Source organism: Portunus trituberculatus, chromosome 18, assembly GCF_017591435.1.
Source record: "Portunus trituberculatus isolate SZX2019 chromosome 18, ASM1759143v1, whole genome shotgun sequence".
NCBI classification, from domain to species: Eukaryota; Metazoa; Arthropoda; class Malacostraca; order Decapoda; family Portunidae; genus Portunus; species Portunus trituberculatus.
In genome coordinates, this window is record NC_059272.1 from 13,229,920 (window position 1) to 13,256,411 (window position 26,492).

The window sequence follows — 26,492 nt, forward strand, 5'->3', positions numbered from 1 at the left end:
TATCCTCGCTGCAATATCAATTAATTCTAAGAGGGACAAACAGCTGAACATTGATGTTATCATAGACACATTTGCTGCCAATCACCAGAACAGGCGCATAGTTTTAGAGTAACATCTTGATTTAAAATTCTTGGGCTGTTTTCCGTGCTCTAACTTCTACTATTCTTCCTCAGATTATATTAACTTCATATAGAATCATTCTCTTTTGCCATGTTAACTACGTACTTACATACGTCTATATATTTTATTGCTTTTGATGGAGTGGTTTTTACTTTAATGGTATTAAGTGTTGAATATACATTATTCTGGATTTCCTTGATTTTATGTATTTCCTTGAGATGAATTTTTAGATTAAATAGAAATTTGTTATACGTTAACACTACATTTTCAAAGAATACAGGTGTTTGAAATATACCTTAGTATTTATATAGAGTCATCCAGTTTAGCCTTAAGTCATGAATATCTCTTGCTTGAACTACTGTTTCATCCAACTTGTTTCATATTTCTATGCTTCTCCATGTGGTCTTTTTTTCAATTTCATGCCGTGTCCTCTTGTATTTCTTGAGTCCCACACTAATAGGTCTTCTTTGTCATCTTTGTCTATCACCTTCCATGCCCTGTATGTAGAAGTTAGGTCTCCTCTTTCTCTCTGTTGCAATGTTGGGAAGTTTTAATATCTTTAATCTGTCCTCATACGTTAGGTCTCTCAAACTTGGAATAATTTTGGTTCTTTGAATTCTTTCTATCTTCCTTTTATCTTTCTTATTATGTGGTGACCATATACTGTAAGTGCAGCAGTTCAGATTAGGTCGAATCATGTATTCTATTAATTTTATCATAACCTCTTCATCTATATAGGTAAATACCTATTTCATTTTTCTTTGAAACTCATATGTTTCCCTAACTATGTTGTTGACGTATTTTTCCGGTGACGAATTGTCATTTATTTAAATACCCAGGTCTTTCTCCATATTGTTGATATACGCTATGAACATTACAGCGGTCAGAATCGTTCCCTGTGGAACTCCACTTATAACTCTGCACCATTTTGATTCCTCACTTTTTATCACTGTTCTCATTTCTCTGTCCTTTAAGAAGTCTGTTATCTAGCCCAGTACTTTTCCCTGTAAACCACCTATATTTTTAATTTTCCATAGCAATCTTTGAAGTGGTACTTTATCAGAGGCATTTTTTTTTTTTTTTTCGATTCAGGTAGATTCAGTCTGCCCATTCTTTCCCCTCTTGAATTACGTCTATTGATCTACTGTAGGAAGCTCAATAAGTTTGTGACACATCTTCCTCTTCTGAAGCCAAATTGTCTTCCAGTTATTGTATGTGACTCTTCTAGCGGTTGCATCCATCTGTCTTTGACTATTATTTTTCAGCTGTTTTTGCAACCACGCTCATTAGAGACACTGGTCTTTAGTTCAACAGTTCTTAATTCTTACCTCTTTTAAAGATTGGCACGATGTTTACCCTTTTCCAGTCTAGAGGAACTTTTCCTTCTTTAAAAGAACATACTATGATATTATGTAATATCTCTACCAGCTGGTCATGACATTCCCTCAATATCAAGTTTGACACCTCATCTAGGGAAATCTTCCTGATTTACCCGACTTCTACATGAATCTTTCTCGTTTCCCTGTCCCTGTGACTTGTTTGTGTCCCTTCAAACTTGTTTTCTTTGGTAAAGACCGATTGGAAGCACCTATTCATTATTTCTGCCTGTGATCTTGCATCCTCGTAAATGACATTATCAACTTTTAATCTATCCATTGTTTGCTTTCTTTTTTTTCTACGTTAACATACTTATAAAAGAGTTTTGGCTCATTTTTGCATTTGTCAACTATGTCTTTCTCATAGTTCCTTTGTTTCTCTCTTAGTGTTTGGACATATTCATTTCTTACTACCTTAAATTCTTTCCAATTATTAAATCCTCCTCTTTTATTCTCCATCTATTCCATGCTGCTTCCTTTTTCACTTTTGCTAATTTACATCTTATGCTATACCAGTCTTCTTTCTCTCCCCTCACTGATTCTTGTTTTGGAAACATATTTCAATCCCTTTGTTATAAATATTTATAAATATATCCCCCTTCCCTTGTACTTTATCTTCTGCGAAGTATTCCCTTAATTTTGCGAAGTCTGCCTTCCCATAATTATATCTTCTATTTTTGTGAAGTTCGTTCTTATTTACTGCTTAGTTGCTGTCTAGGTTGAATTCAATTAATAGATGGTCTCTTTTCCCTAGAGGGCACTGATAATTTATTTCTTCAATGACTTCAATTTCTTTCGTAAACAATAGGTCAAGCCTCGATGCCTCCTCATTTCCCTCAACTCATAAATACTGTATATATATATATATATATATATATATATATATATATATATATATATATATATATATATATATATATATATATATATATATATATATATATATATATATATATATATATATATATATATATATATATATATATATATATATATATATATATATATATATATATATATATATATATATATATATATATATATATATATATATATATATATATATATATATATATATATATATATATATATATATATATATATATATATATATATATATATATATATATATATATATATATATATATATATATATATATATATATATATATATATATATATATATATATATATATATATATATATATATATATATATATATATATATATATATATATATATATATATATATATATATATATATATATATATATATATATATATATATATATATATATATATATATATATATATATATATATATATATATATATATATATATATATATATATATATATATATATATATATATATATATATATATATATATATATATATATATATATATATATATATATATATATATATATATATATATATATATATATATATATATATATATATATATATATATATATATATATATATATATATATATATATATATATATATATATATATATATATATATATATATATATATATATATATATATATATATATATATATATATATATATATATATATATATATATATATATATATATATATATATATATATATATATATATATATATATATATATATATATATATATATATATATATATATATATATATATATATATATATATATATATATATATATATATATATATATATATATATATATATATATATATATATATATATATATATATATATATATATATATATATATATATATATATATATATATATATATATATATATATATATATATATATATATATATATATATATATATATATATATATATATATATATATATATATATATATATATATATACATAAGATTTTTCAGGCGCGCGTTAATAGTTTTGGGTACGGTACCGGAGGTGCGGAGGTGTGGTACCGGACCGAGGGAAAAAATTCTTGGTGCGGAAGTACAGGTGCGGACTATCTGTATTTCGAGGTCTGGAGGCAGGGTACCGGACTACCCGATATCCAGTAACGCGCCCAACTCTGGAAAACTATATTTATATATCTTCTTTTCTTTTGAAAAGCTTCTTGTGTCTTTTCGGCGTTGGGTTTCCTTCCTAATTGAAACAATCCTCATTGATATCTACCATTCTTATATAATATATTTTCCTGCTATAATCATGTCTTTTCTATCTTTGTGGGAAGTGAAGTATGAGTTTATTTGATTTCGTAGAAATTTTTTATGCCTTTTAGAAGAAAATATCATTAATGTTTTATTGTAGTAAACAATTCAACAAAGTTTAATCATTGTTATAGATGGATGTTTAATTTAGGTAAACACCAAAAATTAGAAAGCACCAATGTAAAGACTCGTGAAAGCAAGAGGCTCTCACCCGCGCGCGGACTGCTCTCGCTTATCTCTGTTGTGTGACCTCTGACCTAAACTAGACGCTTATTGATTTGTATATCATTAGCCTCTCATTTCATTTTGAAAAGTTTGAGTTTTTTTAGAGAGGATAACATGAGTACTCCGAGACCAAAGTTGTAGCCATTTATCAATGTCAAATCTGTGGAAACTCAAACCTCCTCCTTGGGAAGATTTCAGTCGGGGCGAAATTTATCGTGACGGATCTGTGACCGGATTCTAATTAACCTGTTAGATACTAGTCCATCATAATTTACAGTTTTTCGGTGACTTCTAACGTAACTTTCTTATCTCTCATATCAAAAGAAGTGTTCCGTGATTAAGATTTTCATCTCTGAATGGAAATTTACCATACCTGAAGACCCTCTTAGAAATAGTAACTGAAATATTCTTTTTGGTCGTCCTCGGGCTGGATCCAACCGTGCCTGCAAAATTTCACCCGATGAGCTGACAGTTTTGATTGCTTTGGTATATGCGAACATTTTCGTTAGTATATTGCAGTCACATCAGGAAACAAGCAAACAAATAAATAACAGATAAAAAATGAAATGATGAAATCATAAAAATAAAACAGCTCTGCTTTTCCAGCGAAATCAAGAGACTACATGTGGTTAGGCAAATAATGACAAAATCGCATTATGATTGCGACAGGGTGTGAGATATATGGGTTCGTGTCCTTGGTGTCTGGTCTATCTGCCATCTGGTTTCTCACCGCCATCAGCCTGGAGAGGTACCGCGTGGTGCGCCTCTCCATCACCCCCAGCATGTCCTCCAAGTCCCAGGTGAGTTTATGTCATGAACTCCTCGATTACTTGTTTTGTTTTGTAACATACTGACAACACTTTAATGCATCACCAGACTTAATGTTAATTTATGACGTTCTGTGTATATGATAATTTATACTTCTTGCCTTTAATGTTTTCCTCTGCAGGAAATACTTAAGAAATTACCTACACAGACCTCTTTGTTGTGTTTTCCTTGAGTGTTGACCGCATCAGCTTTAATCATCATTAGTCTTATGGAGTCTTTCAGAAAGCCACCTGAGTTTTATTTGTTTTTTCTTCCTTAACTAATGATTCTTTTATTTTTTTTTCCATTTATCCATAGACTCTGGCAATAATTTTAATTCTTCTCTGTGAAAAGCCCTCCTCTCTCCAGACACGGGTGGTGGTGTGGGTGGTGTGGATGACCTCTGGGGTGATGGCCACTATTCCACTTCTGGGCTGGAATCGTTACGTGCCTGAGGTGAGCGATGCCATCTTGTACTCTGTCTTTCCCTCTTACTCTTCCTCTCGTCTTTCCCTATCCCTCTTGTCTTTCCCTCTCCATCTCCCTTTCCCTCTCTCCGCCCCGCCCCCCTCTCTCGCTCTCTCTGATCCGGAGCCATTCATCCTCCTAGCTCCTCTTCACCCGATCTAAGTCTAATAATTGCTTCTCTTTGTATGATGCAGGGCGTGCTATCCGGGTGCACCGTGGACTACCTGTCGGAACGGTGGCTAGATCGCTCTTTCGTGTTCCTGCTGCTCCTTGTGGCCTGGACCGCCCCAATGGCCGCCGTGCTCTTCTCCTATATGTACATAATATTCAAGGTAAGGCAAACTCTAGAGGCGCCAAGTGCAAGTTTCAGTGTTACCATAGATTTATTTATTCATGAGAGAGAGAGAGAGAGAGAGAGAGAGAGAGAGAGAGAGAGAGAGAGAGAGAGAGAGAGAGAGAGAGAGAGAGAGAGAGAGAGAGAGAGAGAGAGAGAGAGAGAGAGAGAGAGAGAGAGAGAGAGAGAGATTCCAGGTTGCCTAAAAGTATGTAATTAGTGGGGTAATATCTTTACCAACTCCAGCTTTTTTATTTTGTTATTTATTTATTTATTTATTTATTTATTTATTTATTTATTATTATTACTTTTTTTTTTTTTTTTTTTTTTATCAACCCAATGTCAAACAGAGCGTGTGTAGGTGCACCACACGAGGCGCGCCGTACGTAAGGCAGTGTAGCGTCCCACGGGCTGAGGAGTGGAAGCTTGCCTAAAAGAGGTTCCTCTGATCTATTTCTTTTATCAACTTTTTTTTCTTTTTTTTTTAACAACTCAAAGCTAACGTTGGGCTGGGTAATCTTTTTCCATCTCCTTTGCTCTGGCCATCTGTGAAGAGAGAGAGAGAGAGAGAGAGAGAGAGAGAGAGAGAGAGAGAGAGAGAGAGAGAGAGAGAGAGATACCACGAGTGTGGTCACTGAACTTTCAGGTACATTCTTACTTTTTGTTGTTTCTTATACAAAACTTTTTTTCATCCAACGCTCCTCTGTTCCTAGTGTAATTAGTTTCTATAGTTCTTTATATTTCCATAGATGGTCTTCATTACACTCTGACACATTACTCGTACGCCTTCCTCTCCTTTCTTCACGTCTATGACCATCCATTCTTTCAACCTTTTGTGGTGACTACGATACTTATATGTTCACAGAAATAGTTTGCAGCATCAAAAAGTCTTACACATGATATAATACAACGTAGTTTTGAACTCCTTAGATAGTGACCGATAACATTAATTAGCTCGATGTTCTCACTTTTAACTCAATGCTATTTGGTCTCAGTACAGTTCTATGGTTACCTTTCTCAAGTTTTCACAATCCGTATAAAAGAAACGTGATTACAGAGCACTCCTACGTGACCAAGAAAAGAGGAGCAGCTCAGTCCATCCTCCTCTTACCTCAATAGGACTTGGGATTCACTAAAGCCCGCACTTCTTGTCCTCAATGGGGAATTCCTTACATTTCAAGGATTAAGCATCCCTCTTAAATCTTTGATGTTGGATGAAACATTTTTGTCGACTCAGCGTAGCTATTATGTTGCTTCTTCCTTATTGAGACTGGCGCACTCATACACGGCAGCCATGTTTACTGATCTCCTCAAGTAGTGTACAAAGACAGTGTGGTTTTTCATCTCTTCCCACATCTGTCTCTCGATCGTCAGTCACGTTGCAAAGGATATGCGGCTTGTCTGTTATGGCTTCTTCTCCGTATTTTCGGCTTGCCTTTAATTTTTATTTAAAATTGTCATTTTTCCATAAGATTTTGTCCTCATCCCCTTTTTTCCTGGTACTCTTCCCCACGCCACTCACCGTTTCTCTCTTCCCTTACAGGTAAAGCGAAGCAGAAAGGAGCTGCGACAACTCAGTAACCAACATACTGCCTTCTCGTCTCCAAACAGAAAGGTTAGTAGACTGTTCTCAGCACCGTATTATCCCTAAGGATGAATCCTAGGGGGTCCCATCAAGACCCACAGATTCATAGGAGCTAAGACTCATGCAACCTTTTTTAACTTTAAGTAGTTGGATAAATATGTAAACTTAATGATAATTATAGGTTGCCTGATAAGATAGCAATGTTTTCTCTTTTTCAACTCCATTAGCTACTTAATTTGAAATATTATTGTAATCAACTATACGGAATGACAGCACAAAATTTGTATGTTGGGAGTGGAGGATGTTGAGGGACCCAAAGAAGCTCCAAGACTAAAAATGGCCCTGTCACAAGATGATATGCTACACTGAAGCTTCTCTATGATAATATGTACTGATAAATGGCTCACTATTATCCCATATCTACGAATCCTTGTTGAAAGTATTAGAAAGTGCAAAATGTTAAGAGCTGGTACAGGAATACCTCCACTATTTGATTATTGCAGTCTTGTTTTCATTATTGAATTCAAATTAAGATCTATTGAGAATCCATGAAATGCAGAAGTAACTCCATTACCACATGAAAAGAATGAATGCTACGGAGAGATGGTGAACAAATAAATGTTGAGAATACGCTCGCGTCTGTGTGTGTGTGTGTGTGTGTGTGTGTGTGTGTGTGTGTGTGTGTGCGCACACACGTCTTCGTTTCTACTAGGAAACTACTAGTTATTAGGTTTTATTTGGGAGCTGAGGGATAACTTTAGATGAAGAGAAGACTTAGTAAGCACAGTGCATTAGATTACTGAAGACCACGATTGCCCATTCTATAGCTGAAACTTGGCCTGTAGCTATTACTTATAGAGATTGTTCTCTACTTCAGACTGGGACGCGGGTGGCCATGCTGGTGGGACTATGGGCAATATCATGGACGCCTTACGCCCTAGTGGTGCTCGTGTCTGTGACCTTCAGCAACTCTGTTCTTACGCCTCTGCTATCAACCATGCCCTCGGTGTTCTGCAAAGCCTCAGCTTGCCTCAATCCGTACGTCTACGGCTTGTCACTTCCAGGCTATAAGTAAGTGGAAAAAATTATTCAGAAATTAGTATGAATTCATTGCATGAGAACAGATTCAACGAAAAATCTTTATTTTCAAACGTTTTGTTTTCATAAGTACTTTCCAAATGCTGCTGAGATGAATCCGGTTTTTCATGGAAAGACTTTTTTTTTTCTCTCTTTCTGATGGTGTGTAACTTTTGTTCAACTATCATCATAAAATGCCCTTGAATACCTCAGCAACTTCTACTAAATTCTCGTGAAATTATTCGACATTAGGCGCTTAAAACGTTTAACAATAAATAAAGGCGGGTTTACACGTGTCAATTTGCGACTGAAACTGCAAGTCGCTAGAAGTATCGAGTGAGCCCTTGTAGTAGGAAAACGTCACACATAGCGATTGGAAAGTATCGACTAGTTGGCGCCTTGGCGGGAAGTGAATGTAAACAAACAGCTACCCACCAAGACATCTTCCTCCAGTGACGATGCTGAAGCGGTGGTTGCTCTTCTTTTGGTGTACCGGAAGAGTCAACAGAAAAGAAAATGGCTGTGGATACGTCCCTGGCTATGTAGAAGGAAGGAAAGGAGTGTCTACCACACACTAATCATATGAAGACTGTGAGCAACTGTAATCAAATTAAATCCTGACAAGTCTTCAATCCTCACTTCCAACAAAACCCTGCATTAAGGGAAACAGTTCTTGGAGAGTGGCAGCTATTTCGTCGGACGACGATTTGCAAGCCGAGAATTCAATACAGTTCGATACTCGGTTTTCAAATCACCACAAGCTCTCTGCAACTCCTTCATTAAACTAAAAACACATGACTTAGTTAATTGAGGATTGGGGTACAGTACATATGAACAAAATAGATTATTTCAGGAAAGTTGAACATCTTTTAGGAGTTTAAATTAATTAAAGAAACACCCATCCATTACAGTATCATGTTTGAGAATAAGATGGCAATAGTATTTAGACAACTCCTTAAATTGAATGTTATTTATTTCATAAAAATGTCTTTAACCATCTTTTCTCAAGTGCTTTAGCTCTGTGATCTTTTACTGCCTCACCAAAGCACACAAATCCGGTAATCATATCACCCCCATCCTTGCGCGCGCGCGCGCGCACACACACACACACACACACACACACACACACACACACACACACACACACACACACACACACACACACACACACACACGTTCAAGCATGTTGATGAAGTTTTGATTTGTACACAAAAAATAATTCACTTTATCGGCGCCACACACACACACACACACACAGATAGATAGATAGATAGATAGATAGTTTATTGACCACAGTATGCCATTACATGTAGGAATTATTATAAAATTATTCATAATATAGATCATAGTTGATCAATACATTATTCAAAACAAAACAAAAAAATACCCTAAGAAAGTATAAACTGTAGTCCACAAATCGCAAACTGAACTTAGAATCAAGCTACTGCTAAAACACACACAAAGAGAGGTTATACTCAAATGTTTTTTATCTTCATATACAAAACTATATAGAAGTATTAAACTTCATCTGCAAGCTAAAAGACAACTAACTAAAAAAACAAGAGATATAATATCACACAAACGGTAATATAAAAGCAATAAAACAAAGTTTAATAGATACATTTACAGAACTAAAACGAATAACATATCAAAACGCGAAACATTAAAAGCTTAACATCTACTAAAACTTTAAAAATAAAAGCACGACACCGGTGACATACATTTTGCAAATATCTTTCTAATATAACTCCACATTGTTAGCATATGTATATAGGTACATATTACTTGTATCGACTAAGGATTTCATTAATTATCTTACATGAGTTCTCATTATCATAATGTCCATCAAATAGAGCTTCCATGCAGCTCAGACCATACATCTGTCTCACATTACTGGAAATATTGCAGTCCTCTATCACATGACGTTCGGTTTGTATAGCACCACAGGTACACAAGCGTTCCTCTACTGGCAATCGACCGCGTCCCCGTCTATTCCACCGACCACTCTCAATAGCCAAACTATGTCCTGACACACGGAGACGGGTGAAAGATATTCTTAACAAGTCATTCACCGTGTGGCGCTCCTTATACACACTGTGTACTGCAAATGTTGGATTCATGGTGCGGTATGCTGCATATCGGGAACCCATGGAAACTGAGATGCGGTCGTGTACGTTCCGCATGAGATCCTGCAAGGTAGGCATTTCGGTAGAAAGGAATTCTCTTATTTTAGTGCTCGTTACTGTATTTGCTCGCATGACCAGATCTATTGTATACATTAGAGGGTCGTCAGCTTGTCCACGCCTCTCACTCTCCATCTTTTTAAAAAAACCTTTGTTGCCTAAGTCTAATCAGATCAGGGAGTGAGGGATATCCTGCCTCGGCATAACAGACGTCGTTGGGGTTGATTTCCTTACTCCTAAAAGTTGCTTAATAGCCCAATTATACAATTTTGTAACCGGTTTCAAATCAGCCCCCAACCACGACTCACAACCATACAACAGCGCGGACATAAGTGCAGCGTCAAACACTCTGCGCTTAACAACATATGGCACATCATTATTTTTCTTAATAAAAGATACAAATTTTACAACGTGAGTTAACTTGGTCTTCGCGTGCACCTTGATGGCTGAGGACACGGAGCCGTCACTGGTGAAGAGCGACCCCAGGTACACATACGTGAAGCAATGGTCTATAACCAAGCCATTCACACGTAGCGGCTCCGCGTCTCCTTCCCCGCCGTTGATAACGAAAAATTTAGTCTTGGCCTCATTAATTAACATACCATGACTATTGCAAAAGGACTGTAAAAGTTTAACCTTGTTTATCATTTCCACTCTGCTGGTGGCTAAAAGCACAGTGTCATCCATGAGTACAAGAATATGGAGCCAGCCAAGAAAACCGTCTGGTAAACACCTCTGCTTGATCATTCTAATTAACTCATCCATGAAAATAATAAAAAGCAAACAGGAGGTGGGCGAGCCCTGTCTCACTCCGAGTGTAGAGGTTAGAACAGCTCCGCCAATGACAGACTCTGTGACACTGTACATTGCCACCAGGGCTGCAAGCATTTTCATGCCACAGCCTAGACGTTCCAAAATATTAAACAATTTATCTCGAGGCACCAGGTCATAAGCCTTGCTAAAATCGACAAAAGTTACAAACAACCTTCTTTTCTTACGGCGGGCCGTATCAGTGAGAATACGCAGCGAGACAATGTGTTCTATACACCCTCGGTGACGTTGAGCTCCGGCCTGTTCACGGAAAGGCCGGAACCACTGGTCAAGTCTGTGAGATAGGATCATGTCATATAGCTTCGCAATGGAATTCATTATACTTATGCCTCTATAATTATTAGGATCTAACTTGTTACCTTTTTTAAAGATCGTAACAACCTTAGCTCGTATCCAGGCTGCAGGATACACACCAGCCATAAATACAGCACTAAACAATGTTGTCAGAGTTAAGAGCCAAGCGGGAGGCAGCAGGGTGAGGATGCCAGGCGTGACACCATCTGGCCCACAGGCTTTATCCACCTTCATCCTTCTAATCTGACTCTGAACTTCCAGAAGCGAGATATGGTCATCTAAGACAGGAATTGTTACACGGGCGTCGGCCACACACACACACACACACACACACACACACACACACACACAGGGCACTGAGGGCAGTCAGTTTTAGTAGTTTGTGGGAGTGAAGCCTAAACACAACACGGTATTGCCGCCGGCACCCCAAATCCTTCTTACACACGCACACACACACACAATATAATGAGCTCTGAGCTCGTTCCGTAGGGTAACGTCTGGCTGTCTCGTCAGAGACTGCAGCAGATCAAACAGTGAATTACACACACACACACACACACACACACCGGTAAGCGGCGAGGCAAATGGGCAAGCCTCTTAATGTGTGGCCCCTGTTCACCTAGCAGTAAATAGGTACGGGATGTAACTCGAGGGGTTGTGGCCTCGCTTTCCCGGTGTGTGGAGTGTGTTATGTGGTCTCAGTCCTACCCGAAGATCGGTCTATGAGCTCTGAGCTCGCTCCGTAATGGGGAAGACTGGCTGGGTGACCAGCAGACGACCGAGGTGAATTACACACACAGAGACGAGGGCAGTGAAGGGAGCAATAGTGTAGTGTTATTAACAAAATAAAGAAAATCTTGGTTAATACTACATCATACCCCATACACCAAGATATCATGGGCTTCCCGCCGGACCTGCCAGGCCGGTTACCACCGCTCCGACCATACGAGAAAGTAACATTTACACTACACCATACCATACTACAGCACACGACATCACCACCACCACCATATTATACCACACCACACCACACACACTACATCACATCATACTGTCTTGTCACTCTCCCTCCACCCTTCACTGCGGTCCCGCACACACGCGGTAAGACAGGGGAGGCCGGGGAGAGCACATGCAACACCTCATCTGCGTGAGCTACACGGATGCTCGCCACAGGATGTATCCTGAGTCCTCCTGTAGACTGTCAGCGAGGAAATGCTCCCGTTGAAGCCCCTGGTGGTGTGCCGTGTCCCCTCGCCTTACTCGTCTCTGGCGACGCCCTAAGCTAGTAGACAGCGCGGACCGGAGTACACAACTCAGGCTGTATGAGCTTCCCGTAGTCGCTAACGTCTTTCTAACTCAGATGACAAGACTAGACTTCCTTGGTTATCTTCCCTGCGTGGTTCATTCGCCAAACTCAGTCCTGAGCGGTATCCAGTCTCTTAAGGGTATCCCACAGGCAGTAATGATTAGAGAAAACGAAACCTTCTACAAGACGTCTAAGTGATTTTTTTTTTTTTTAAGGGGGGTGAAAGGATAGAAAGCTAGCTAAAGAAAAAGTGGGTGGGAAGAGAAGGGGTGAAAGAAAGTAAGAGAGAATAACTTTGCTATTTTTATTAGTTAAGTTTCACATTATATATATATATATATATATATATATATATATATATATATATATATATATATATATATATATATATATATATATATATATATATATATATATATATATATATATATATATATATATATATATATATATATATATATATATATATATAGAACAAGATTCCAGCAGCCACGCAATTCCCAGTTAGTCAGTCACTCGGAAAGTCACAAATGCACAGGTAGAACCACAGCTTTCCCTAACACAGACTCGGGAGGAAGGTTATCTGACACACTACAGAAGAGAGAGAGAGAGAGAGAGAGCTTATATGTGCGAATCCCAATTGTGTAACTTAGTGTGGCAGTCTTCCTCCAGAGATACACATCTAAGCACTAATAGTTTAACTGCCACGTGCTCCCTAAGTGAATTGCAGTTGTTATAGGTTTGTTTTAGTTCATATATATAACATACAAATTGTATACAAAGAGCGGGTATTATCCCGCCAGTACGGATAAATTGCAACAATTAGGTATATACTTGTCGGGACTAAACACTTACAATTCCTCTCACATTGTACAGTGCCAACTGATGCTTCCCCGCCCTTTAGAACATAAATTATACATCATTTATATAAAAAATACATGGGCAGAATTTTTATTTATTGCTAATAAGTCTCTGATACACACAATTAAAGAAACTTGCATAAGATAAGTAAATAATTTTGGTTGCAAGGGAAAGAAATATCCCTTCTTCACCCCAATTCTCTACTCACAGGTTCCTATCACCGGGTTTGGGGGTTAACTAAAACACCTCTTATGTAACACTGCCCCCCAGCACAAAGATAGCCGACCCGGCTATCACACAGCAACAAAACAAAACATCAGCACAAAAGAAATAGAGACATGAACATAAAAATATTACATGACAATCTTCGTGCCATCACGGCTTTCTCCTGTTCCTCTTGAGCATGACGATGTTACTGGCGTGCTCCACTGCAGCTTCCTCGACGTCACTCCCGCTGTTCTGGCGGGTCTCAGCGTCGCTCTCATCATAAGAACATAAGAACATAAGAAAAGAGGGAAGCTGCAAGAGGCCGCCAGGCCTATACGAGGCAGTCCCAGTGTGCTTAATCTACCTAATTCCATCTATCTTCCTCATCCATGAATTTATCTAACCTTGTTTTAAAGTTCCCTATTGACTCACCCCTGACTACATGCCCACTGAGACCGTTCCAATCATCAACCACTCTGTTTGAAAACCAGTTTCTTCCCAGTTCTTTCCTAAACCTGAATTTTTCAAGTTTAGGTAAACCCATTATTTCTGGTTCTGTCCCCGCTACTGATCCTAAGAGCTACATTCAGTCCCCTCTGTTAAAACCCTTATACCACTTAAATACTTCTATCAGGTCTCCTCTTAACCTACGTCTCTCTAAGGAATGCAGATTAAGTTTTTTCAGTCTCTCTTCATGGTGAATATCCTTCATTCCCTGTATCTTTTTAGTCATCTTCCTTTGCACCGACTTCAACAGAGCTATGTCCTTCCTGTAATGTGGGGACCAGAGAATTGTACCGCATATTCAAGATGTGGCCTAACCACCGCCAAGTATAATTTTAGTATTACTTCGGGACTCCTGCTTTTGACACTTCTAAAAATGAAACCTAATACTCTATTCGCCTTATTTCTGGCCTCAATACATTGCTTCCTTGTACCGAGATCAGAGCTAACTATGACTCCTAAATCTTTCTCATACTTGGAACTTCCTAGTGCCATGATATCTATTATGTACCTATTGCTTGGATTATCTATACCTACGCTCAGTACCCTGCACTTGTTAATATTGAAGTGCATTAACCATCTATCTGTCCATTCTTTCATCCTATCCAATTCAGCCTGCAAAGCCTTGGCATCCGAATCGGACCTAATTAATCTACCTATCTTTGTGTCGTCCGCAAATTTACTGATATCACTAATAATTCCACTATCCAAGTCGTTCATATATATTACAAATAATAATGACCACGGCGTGGCGCTTCGGCGTGGTGTGTTGGGAGCACACGAGCCACTCTGTGGTCGCCACGGCGTGGCGCTTCGCCGTGACGCGTTTTCTGCGCCACGCCCCATCCCCTTCGAGACCACAGCGTACGTCCCATATTGCTGGTCTGTCTTCAATTTCTATTCTAAAGCGATCAACATCGAGTGTATTCATGGTAGCAGATAAAAAAAAAAAAAAAAAAAAAAAACATGTCACTCGGTCCTCAAGCAAATACAGACTGACTGACAGTGGCAGCATGTGGCTTTGTGGGGTGGCTCGTGTGCGCAGGTCTTTGTGGTCAAAACGCGCCACGCCGTGGCGGGGATCAGCGACAGCCCCCTACATCCGCTGACCACAGACGCTTGTGTGCGCGGGAAAGCCACAAAACAATGGAAACCTATAGGAAACCACATCCCCGCTACGCCGTGGCGCTGCAGAGTGGCTCGTGTGCTCCCGGCCTAATGTACCGCTAGAGGCTCGCTGACGACTTCCTTGCATTCCTTTAGAACCCTTGGATATACTTCATCAGGTCCTGGTGACTTGAATTTCTTTAGTTTATCTATCTCCTGTTCTACTATCACCTTAGTTATATGAATATCTGTCAGCTTTTCACTATCTTCTGACCTAGATATCTGTTAACTATCTGGGATTTCCTGTGTGTTCTCCTGGGTGAAGATAGTTAAAAAATACTCGTTCATAATTCTACTAATCTCTTCCGCTGAACTAGCCATTTCCACATTTGTTGTCTTTAACCCTTATATTCCGGCGATCGTATATGAACGATTGCATCAGTGCGTCCGTAGCGACGGCGATCGTTCCCGTAATCAAGAATTTTCGCGCCTCATGTTTGAGCTCCATGCGCGGTTTCTTGAGTCAGATGGCGAGTGGATGTACTAGCTTCTTTTTCCACCCGTAGTATTGCCACTAGCTATGTATATTTAGGGGTAACTAAGCTATTCTCCCATTCTGAGGGCGACACTTGGCAACCCCAGCGACCCGCCGTGTCGAAAGCACCCTGATAAGAGCGAAGGGACACATACGCTAAATTTGTTCAGCAAAGTTAATAAAATATTACCATTCTTTCATGTTGATTTTTTCATTATCTTCGATTATAATAAAATGGTAGAAGGCAACTCTTCTGAGAGAGAGAGAGAGAGAGAGAGAGAGAGAGAGAGAGAGAGAGAGAGAGAGAGAGAGAGAGTGTGTGTGTGTGTGTGTGTGTTTTCGCGGTGTCATCGCTCCCCGAGCTGTTTCTGCTTGACGGATCACACAGCGGGCGGAGGAGGAATCCTTGATAAGGCAATAACTAAACTTTCAGAGGTCACATCGAGCTAGAAAGTACATCATTGTATTCAGAATAACAAAGAGGAAATAAATATTAGTATTCAAACAGTCTTCTGACAATTTCTAGGTTTACCATTTTTACCCGTCATGGGATACTGGAAAATAGTTTAATCACCGGAACATAAGGGTTAATGGACCTAATTCTTCTCTACTTTTCGTCTTGTATAGCTGAAAAAATTCCTTGGGGTCCGTCTTTGATTGGTTGGCTATCCTCAACTCATATTCACTTTTAGATTTCCTCGTTAACCGCTTAACTCTACATACTAATTCATGGTATAGTGGCCTTAAAGCCTCATCTTCTGCTTTTAGCCTCTTAAATATATTCCTATTTTTGCCCTATACATCGTTTTAATCTGTCTGTCATCCACTTAGGGTCGTTGTTTCGTGATTTTATTGTTCTATATGGAATGTTGGCTAACTGACCGTCACGTATATTACTTAGGGAGTCGGTATACATTTTATCAATCCTCAACTAATTGGGATTTCTCCACGCGTAGGTTCGAATCCCACCACGTACAGCCTTAAAACACTTTGCCATTTGTCGAGTGGTTTAAAGTTACCTACATATCACCATGATACCCAGGTTCTAGGTGGTTACAATCAAGATGAGCTTGGGCGGTGATATGGGCCTAATATGGGTACCACTATAAATAAAATTGCCTGCGCCACTAATGGGCGGAAGCTGAACAGCGCTTCCCTATACACACATGGAGGAGGTAGTAGACACCTACCGAAACAATAACTTACTCCCAGTGAGATCTAATAGCACTAGTTCAGGAGGTGCTGTGAACCTTCCATTAAAGCTAGTTGTGATCTCGTTGAATGTTTCCCTTTGTGTCTCACAACTCAAGGGGGTAGTCACAGCCTACCCTCTAAAGAAAGCTCTCCTTCTTCACACAAAACTACATGCACTTACCACACATACACCCTTCACTCCAAATCAAAATTTAAAAGAAAAATGGGACCCAAAATAAACAACGCCTCAGAGTCCCCTCTGGGAGGGACCAAAATGTCCCCAGGTCGGACACCTCTCCTGTTGAAGACCACAAATGCCTTGACACCTCCCTCAACTTTTTCTACATTAACTTCTGCAACATTCGCGGTCTTAGATCTAATTTTCAATCTGTGGAACACCACCTCTCCTCTACTAAACCTCATCTTCTTTTCCTCACCGAAACACAGCTGTCTGAGGCAACTGACAGTAGCCCTTCTCTGTTCCCTCCTACTTTCTCTATTCTCATTTTCATTCCAAAGCTGGATGTTGCGTCTATGTACGCAACGACTTAACTTGCTCTCGTGCCCACGCTCTTGAGTCTTCCGAATTTTCCACCATCTGGCTACGACTTAACAGTCACTCTCAAACTAAATTCATCTGTGCTGTTTATCTCTCCCTAACTCTTCTGACTATAGTAATTTCTTCGACTACTTAACTTCTAAAGTGGAGCACATTCTGTCCCTCTACCCTTTCGCTGAGATTTCCATTCTTGGAGATTTCAATGTTCACCACCAGCTTTGGCTTTCCTCTCCCTTCACTGACCACCCTGGTGAACTAGCCTTCAACTTTGCTATCCTCCATGACCTAGAGCAACTGGTGCAACACCCTACTCGTATTCCTGACCGTCTTGGAGACACGCCCAACATTCTTGATCTCTTCCTCACCTCTAACCCTTCTGCTTATGCTGTCACCCTTTCATCTCCGTTGGGCTCCTCCGATCACAATCTCATTTCTGTATCTTGTCCTATTTTTCCAATCCTCTGCAGGATCCCCAAAGCGAAGGTGCCTCTGGCGTTTTGCCTCTGCCAGTTGGGGGGACCTGAGGAGGTATTATGCTGATTTTCCCTGGAATGATTATTGCTTCCGTGTCAGAGACCCATCTCTTTGTGCTGAACGCATAACAGAGGTGTTAGTATCTGGCATGGAGGCGTACATTCCTCATTCTTTTCTCAACCTAAACCTTCTAAACCTTGGTTTAACTCAGCCTGTTCTCGTGCTATACATGATAGAGAGGTTGCCCACAAAAGGTACTTGAGCCTTCCATCTCCTGAATCTCATGCACTTTATATCTCTGCCCGGAATCATGCCAAGTCTGTTCTTCAACTTGCCAAACACTCTTTCATAAATAGGAAATGTCAAAATCTTTCAAACTCAAACTCTCCTCGTGACTTCTGGCATCTAGCCAAAAACATCTCAAATAACTTCACTTCTTCATCTTTCCTCCTTTATTTCATCCTGATGGCACCACTGCCATCTCTTCTGTCTCTAAAGCTGAACTCTTTTCTCAAACCTTTGCTCACAACTCCACCTTGGACGATTCTGGGCTTGTCCTCCTCTCTCCTCCCTCTGACTATTTCATGTCTACAATCAAAATTCTTCGTAATGATGTTTTCCATGCCCTTGCTGGCCTAAACCCTCGGAAGGCTTATGGTCCTGATGGGGTCCCTCCTATTGTTCTCAAAAACTGTGCTTCTGTGCTTGCACCTTGCCTGGCCAAACTCTTCCAACTTTGTCTATCGACTTGTAACTTTCCTTCCTGCTGGAAGTTCGCCTACATTCAGCCTGTTCCTAAAAAGGATGACCGTTCTATCCCCTCAAACTACCGTCCTATAGCTTTAATCTCTTGCTTGTCTAAAGTTTTTTAATCTATCCTGAATAGGAAGATTCTCAAACATCCGTCACTTCATAATCTTCCGTCAAGATCGTTCTACTGGTGATCTTCTGGCTTTCCTTACTGAGTCTTGGTCATCCTCTTTTAGAGATTTTGGTGAAACTTTTGCTGTTGCGTTAGACATATCAAAAGCTTTTGATAGAGTCTGGCATAAAGCTTTGATTTCAAAACTGCCCTTCTACGGCTTCTATCCTTCTCTCTGCAACTTTATCTCAAGTTTCCTTTCCGACCGCTCTATTGCTGCTGTGGTAGACGGCTACTGTTCTTCTCCTAAACCTATTAATAGTGGTGTTCCTCAGGGTTCTGTCCTGTCACCCACTCTCTTTCTATTATTCATTAATGACCTTCTTAACCAAACTTCTTGCCCTATCCACTCCTACGCTGATGATACCACCCTACATCTTTCCACGTTCTTTCAGAGACGTCCAACCCTTCAGGAAATCAACAGATCACGCGGGGACGCCACGGAACGCCTGACTTCCGATCTTTCTAAGATTTCCGATTGGGGCAGAGAAAATCTAGTAGTTTTCAATGCCTCAAAACTCAATTCCTCCATCTATCAACTCGACACAACCTTCCAGACAACTATCCCCTCTTCTTCAATGACACTCAACTGTCTCCCTCTTCCACAATGAATATCCTCGGTCTGTCCTTTGCTCATAATCTTAACTGGAAACTTCACATCTCATCTCTTGCTAAAACAGCTTCTATGAAGTTAGGTGTTCTGAGGCGTCTCCGACAGTTTTTCTCACCCCTCCAACTGCTTACTCTGTATAAGGGCCTTATCCGTCCCTGTATGGAGTACTCTTCGCATGTTTGGGGGAATTCCAGTCACACAGCTTTGCTTGATAGGGTGGAATCGAAAGCTCTTCGTCTCATCAACTCCCTCCTCTGACTAACTGTCTTCAGTCTCTTTCTCACCGCCGAAATGTTGCATCCCTTTCTATATTTTATCGCTATTTTCATGGTAACTGTTCTACTGATCTTGCTAACTGCATGCCTCCCTCCTCCTGCGGCCACGCTGCACAAGGCTTTCTTCTTCCTCTCATCCCTATTCTGTCCAACTCTCTAATGCAAGAGTTAACCAGTACGCTCAATCATTCATCCCTTTCACTGGTAAACTCTGGAACTCCCTCCTGCATCTGTATTTCCGAATTCCTACAACTTGTCTTCTTTTAAGAGGGAGGTATCGAGGCATTTGCTCCCCTAATTCTGGCTGACGGTTTTGGCACTTTTTGAAGTCTTTGGAGAGCCAGCGCTCAAGTGGGCCTTTTTCTAACTTTCTTTTTTTTGCCCTTGGCTGGCCCTCTTCCCTACGTAAGGATATCTGTCAACTTTTCACTATCCTCTGCCCTAAATACCACTTCGCTATCTGGGATTTCCTGTGTGTTCTCCTGGGTGAAAAAAAAAAAAAAAAAAAAAATTGAAGTGTGCCTACAGGCGCTATAGGCCTTACTGTAAAGCTTCATCTCCTGTCTTTAGCCTCTTAAAAAAAAAAAAAAAAAGAATTCTAATCCAGCTTCCCTCTCCGCCTCATTCTCTCTCCATCCCACTCCGACTTCGCACCTCCCCCCCGTTCTCTGCTCCTTCCTTCCTTCTACCTGACTAAATCTGCCTTGTCCCTGACAAGCAATTTGTAAATACTCCCTTAAGCCCTCGAAATTAGTCTTCCTGAAGTCAGGGACTTTTCTTTTGTTTTGTTTTTTTCTAAAAGTTTCATGCCATTTCAATGTATACCGTATTTCTTTGTGTGATCGCTGTTACCTAGCTGGCCACCAACTTCCACCTGCGTACCTGCCTCCTCCCAGTTTGTCAGAATTAAATCTAGGATATTTCCCCGTGTGGGGTTCTAAAATGACTTGCTTTAAAAAATTATCCTGTATGATCTTAAGGAACTTATCTGCTTCCCTTTTACCCACCATCAAGCTCCAATCAACATTCCTATAATTAAAATCCCCTACCACACATATCTTACTGTACCTGGCTGCTCTATTTATTTCCTCCCATAGGGAAGAGTTTATTTGGTCTGAAGCATTTGGTGGCCTATACACTAAACCCATTAGCTACTACTGATTGAGACCCTTCCTTAATATCTACTCATAGACTCTGCTTTGCTGTCTGTCTTAATTCTGCTATTTATGCAACATTGCAGTGTGTCCTTGACGTACAAGGCCACTCCTTCCCCTCTTCTGTTTTCCCTGTGCTTATGAAAAAGTGTATTACCATCAATTTTCACTTCCTGATCAAATACCCTCCCTGACATATCTAACCAGGTTTCTGTTAAAGCAATTATATAAAAAATTTTCAACACAAGCTGCTCCTCTCAGCAAATCTATCTTATTTAAAATACTCTTACAGTTTGTGTAATACACTTTTAAACTATTCTTCGCATTTACTAAGCTGGTTACTTTTCTAGATTTGACTATTCCTTCCTGCCTATAGATCACCGATGCCCCTTCCCTCTCCTGTCCACCGAAAAGAGCGCTGGAGTGCATTTAACTCGCCTTCAAGTGTTCCAGCCAAAACCCGAACACCTTGGCATGATAAATGCACTCCATCCCTGGCATACAAGGTGTCTTTGCTGTAAAAGAGGTCCCAGTTATCGATGAATGCCCATCCATTGCTCCTGCAGTGATCTGCATGTCTGCAATTTAATGCAATAGCTCTGGACAGCCATTCACCTCCCAGTCCCTCCTTGGTAACACACCGCATACCACAGGGGTTGCATCCTTATTTCTAATTTTAGCCAAAACCTCCCTAAATCTTCTAAACAGCTCCTCACTCCTTATCTTGCAAATGTCATTTCCCCCCGCACTGAAGAAAACAATGGGTTTGGTCCCGTTCGCCGAACACGTGTCTAGCTGAGCACTTACCCTCTCAATTCCTACCTCCGGTAGGCACACTCTCGTCCTCCTCCAACTGTCCTTATCACAAAACGCCGCGTCCAGATGTCTCACCTGACTGTCACCGATTAGTAGTATCTTACCTGCGGGTAGAGACCCCTCTACCCTACTCACCTCGTCGCTTCCCGTCTCCTCTTTCTCCTCCTCCACTCCCTCCAACACAGCGAAGGAATTTTCCGTTTCCACTCGCTGTGTCGCTCTGAGGACCTTTCTCCTCTTTGCACCTGAGGACACCACTCGCCACTCTTCCTGGCCCTTCGTCTCATTACTTGTTAAGGAGACTGCAGGAACCGCCATTCCCTCAGTAGCTGAATTCACTTGGCAGAACTCAGCCTGCAGGTCAGAGATTCGGCCTCGAAACTCTTCCCACACCTCCGAGATCCTTCAATGGAACTCAGCCTCCACCTCTGAGACCTTCATAACGAAGGCCTCGAGAATAGGAAAACTAACACAACCAGCCGTAGGGAAAGCAGGGAAAGCCATCACTACGTAAAGAAGCCAGCAGATCACACACCACTTACGGGAGACTCGTCGCCACTTATCAGAGACACGTCTGACCACTAGGATGTCCGGATGCTGGTTTCTGGTGAGACACTCCGCCCTGTTGTTCACTCCTCTCACACTGAGCATCACCTCCGAGGATCAAAGGAACTTCCTGGCCACTTACTTTTAACTGCCTCTCTCGGTGGTCCAAACGTGCTCCCACATGCATGAGGAAGTCAATCCCCAGCAGGCAAGGGTCTTTTGAGGCAGTGATGAAGACTGGCAACCTTTCTAGCACGCTTCGCATGCCGATGCTCACCATAAAGGGGCCCCACATAGTGACACACTGACCTGTGACGCTACACAGCTGTTGTGTGGCTTCTGGTATGCTACTCACATACACCAAGCCCGCTCTCATGACTGTCTTCTCGGAGCCCGTATCCACCACTAGCTGAACGAAGCGCCCATTGACCATGCCTGCCACATGAACGGCTGTAGGTGCTGCTGTCAACCGGTAGATTATTCCTGATGGGGCAGCATGGCCTCCAGCTGATGTTTCGCCCCGCTGCTCAACCCGGCTGCATTTTCCTCCTCCACCATTCCTTTGGGATCCTGGCAGTCCCTCGAGAGGTGTCCTGTTTGGCCACATCTCCAGCAGCACGGCCTGAGGAGCATACGGCTGGTGTCCTCCAGAGAGCATGATCTTCGTGACTGGCCACACTGCTCCCGCTTATGGCTCAACTTGCCACATCCCCAGCAGCCTCCTCTGAACCCTCCAGGGCTCTCCTTCCGCCGGCGGTTCGTCTTGCCCGTCGTCGCCCTTCTAGCTTTCACATGGCAGGGCAGGGCGTCAGTTCCTCCTTCATAACTGGGCGGAACCAAGCTTAAGGCGTCGATAATGGTCCTTAGGAAGGCTTCCTTCTCAGAAGCTCGGATAAGCACCTCCAGAATGTCCTTTGTTTGCGCTTGCTTCACTTAGATCTGCAGACGTGTCTACAAAGCAGTCCCTTGCCAGGAGGCTCACCATGTCCTCCTGTGCCGTCGGGAATACTTGGCGGACCAAGGATTCCACCACCTGTGCCAGCTACGTCAGAGGCTCACATGGGCCTCTCACCTGCACCTTCAGGTGTGACCTGTGCACCTCCGCTTACTGGAGATACCCAAAACGACGCTACAAGGCCTCTACCACATACCTGTAAGATGCCTTATGAGCAGGCGTCAAGGGGTCAGGATCTCCACTGCCTGACCTCATAGACAGGTGACTAAGTGCAGTGCTCGCTCCACCCATGGACGTCGCCAACAACTCGAATTGGGCCTGGTAAGCCTCCCAAGGCACATTGCCGTCGAACTCCGCTGGCTTCCTCCACTTATGACTGGCCCTCGAAAAAGGAAGTGGCGATCGACTGCACCTATAGTCCACCTCATTGCTGGGAGGTGAAGGAGGGCGCAGAAAGGCGGCCCCAGCTCTAAGCTCCGGGATTGAGCACACAGTCCTCACTGGTGCCCCCTGCGTCCTCTGGGTCTTTCACTACTTCCTCCTTGAAATGGATCGCACTGATTGGAGCCTCCCAGTGTTTCTCCTTAGCACATGCACACCGCTCCTCAACGATCCCCCGCAGTTCCTGCAGGGCATGGGCACAGTACTCTTTCATTTCCTCTTTAACACTTTCACGTCAGTATACTGCTTACTCTCGTCCTGCACTGTCTGCATGTCACTTGCCACCTGGTAAAACTGCTGTTCCATCTTCTCTTTCATCTGCGACAACTGTACCATTTCCCATGACAGCTGTTCCAACTGCTGGGACTATTTCCTTACCTCCTGTCTCAGCTGCTGTGACTGTTTCTTCATCTCCTGTGATTGCTCCTTCGTCTGCTTTGACTGTTCCTTCATCTGCTGCGACTGTTCCTTCATCTGCTGCGACATCCACTGCATGAACAGGTCAAGCTTGTCTGGGACGGAGGAGGCAACCCAGCTGATGCTCGGTGACACCGCATCCCTGCCTCACTCCCGTATTCACAGGAAAGAAGCTGGACACGACCCCTCCACAGTTCATAGTTCACAGCACTCACAGTCCCGGAGTAGAGGCCATTTAATAGAACAATAATCCTTGCAGGAATCCCACGGAGACGCAGAAGATTCCAGAGTGTCTCTTGATGCACTGAGTCAAACGCCTTCTTGAGATCAACATAGGTTGCAAGCATCCCCTATTGAAACTCACATCGGCACTCCACCAGTATGCAAATCGCTAGGATCTGGTCAGTTGTTGACTTACCGGGCGTGAACTCAGACTGTTCGGGTCTCTGGTGTTTCAGTAGGTGACTGCAGATACGCATCAACAGCAAATGGGCAAGCACCTTGCCTGGTACGCTGAGCAGTGTTATACCACTGTAGTTGTTGCAGTCCTGACGGTTCCCTTTCCCCTTCCAGATAGGGATGACCAATCCCTTTTTCCAGTCTGGGGGAATGGTACCTAAATGCCATACAGCAGTCAAGACAGCATGCAACCCACTGATTATGGCCTCACCCCCAGCTTTGAGCAGCTTCACACTAATGTTAAAGATGCCAGCTGCCTTTCCACCCCTCAACTTTGCTACAGCCTCTTTGACATCATCAATGGAGGGTGCAGTTTCGTCAATGAGTGGATCAGCATCCATCATCTGTAACCCCGCAGTTTGGAGGTGTCCACTTGGAGGATCCACCATGAACAGCTGCTCAAAGTACTCAGCCCAACGAGCCATCTGTCCGATACAAGGCGACCAACTGCTGTTCGAATAGCGCTTGCCTGAGATGTAGACTTGGAGTGGAGTTTCTTCAGGGCTCGATAGGCAGGTCAGAGGTCATTAGCATTTAAATGATACTCTACATCCTCAGTGAGACCCCTGACATACCTCTCTTAGTCTCTTCTCAGGAGAGCTCTAGTCCTATGTGACAGAGCCCTGTACTGGTCGTGGTTCCCAGCAAGTCTGGCAGTGCAACTCTCCTCAATACTGTCCAGCGTCTCTACCAAGGCGAAGCCACTCCGTAACCTTGGGTGCTCCCCAACGCATTCCTTGGCAGCCTTAAGAGTCTCACGTTTGAAGGTATCTCATAGCTCTACCAGGTCTTCAATGGTGTTGAGCACTCCAAACTTATTGGAGACTGTCACTACATACTCCTGGGCATATGTCAAGTCCTTCAGTTTCTCAAGATGAAACACAGTGTGGTCACATCTTGGAGGCTTTCTGGACTTGACATGCAGCTTGAGTGTAGCAACAAGTCTTTGATCAGTCGTAAAGAACTCGGCACTCCGAAAAACCCTGCAGTTCTGAAGGATCCTCCAACGAGTACTAACAAGGATATGGTCGATCTTCGCTACCCCTCCAGCAGTGCAGTGCTGGTCTCTGATACCAAGAACCTGCAATTCTCAACCTTCTTGAGCTTGCAAGATTCAGAAGGAAAGAGCTGTTGTTGTTCCTGGTACCAGATCCATGGGGACCAACATATAACTCGTAGCCAGTTCTTTCAGTGTCAGTGACAGCATTGAAGTCGCCCAAAAAAATAAGCGTATCACGACAGGGACACTAGTCCAATACAGAGTCGAGTTTGGAGTAGAACGTCTCCTTCTCTTCAGTTTCACACACCTCGGTAGGAGCGTATGCTGTAACAACAGACATGAAGCCTAGAGTGTGCTTCAGCCTTAGTCACATTATATGCTCATCAACCAGAGTAACCTCTACAATGGATGGCTACAGTCTGCTGGAGATGCCTATGGCTACCCCCTTGACACGGTGACCATTGTTCATGCTGGACCAATAGTAAGTAAAACCCTTGTTACTGGTCTCACCACTGCCAGGTCTCCTTGTCTCAGAGAGTCCCACCATGTCCACCCTCAGCCTACTGAGCTCATCCGATAGATGAGGCAGTTGGTGATCCTCTGAGAGGCTCAGGACGTTCCAGGAGCCTACAAATAGAACCCTTC

General features: G+C 41.6%; 1 protein-coding gene across 3 annotated transcripts in view; it reads left to right on the top strand.

The window, feature by feature from the left end:
* LOC123505448 (opsin, ultraviolet-sensitive-like) overlaps positions 1 to 26,492 on the top strand; it is a 163,272-nt gene that overhangs the window by 23,421 nt on the left and 113,359 nt on the right. For all 3 annotated transcript variants that reach the window (XR_006675136.1, XR_006675137.1, XM_045256738.1), the window contains exons 5-9: positions 4,593 to 4,723; positions 5,100 to 5,186; positions 5,393 to 5,530; positions 7,076 to 7,147; positions 7,995 to 8,188. Coding sequence is in view for 1 of the 3 variants with exons in the window: in XM_045256738.1 (XP_045112673.1) it covers positions 4,593 to 4,723; positions 5,100 to 5,186; positions 5,393 to 5,530; positions 7,076 to 7,147; positions 7,995 to 8,188 (622 nt within the window). In the remaining 2 variants the exon portion in view is untranslated. The remainder of the gene's footprint in view (positions 1 to 4,592; positions 4,724 to 5,099; positions 5,187 to 5,392; positions 5,531 to 7,075; positions 7,148 to 7,994; positions 8,189 to 26,492) is intronic.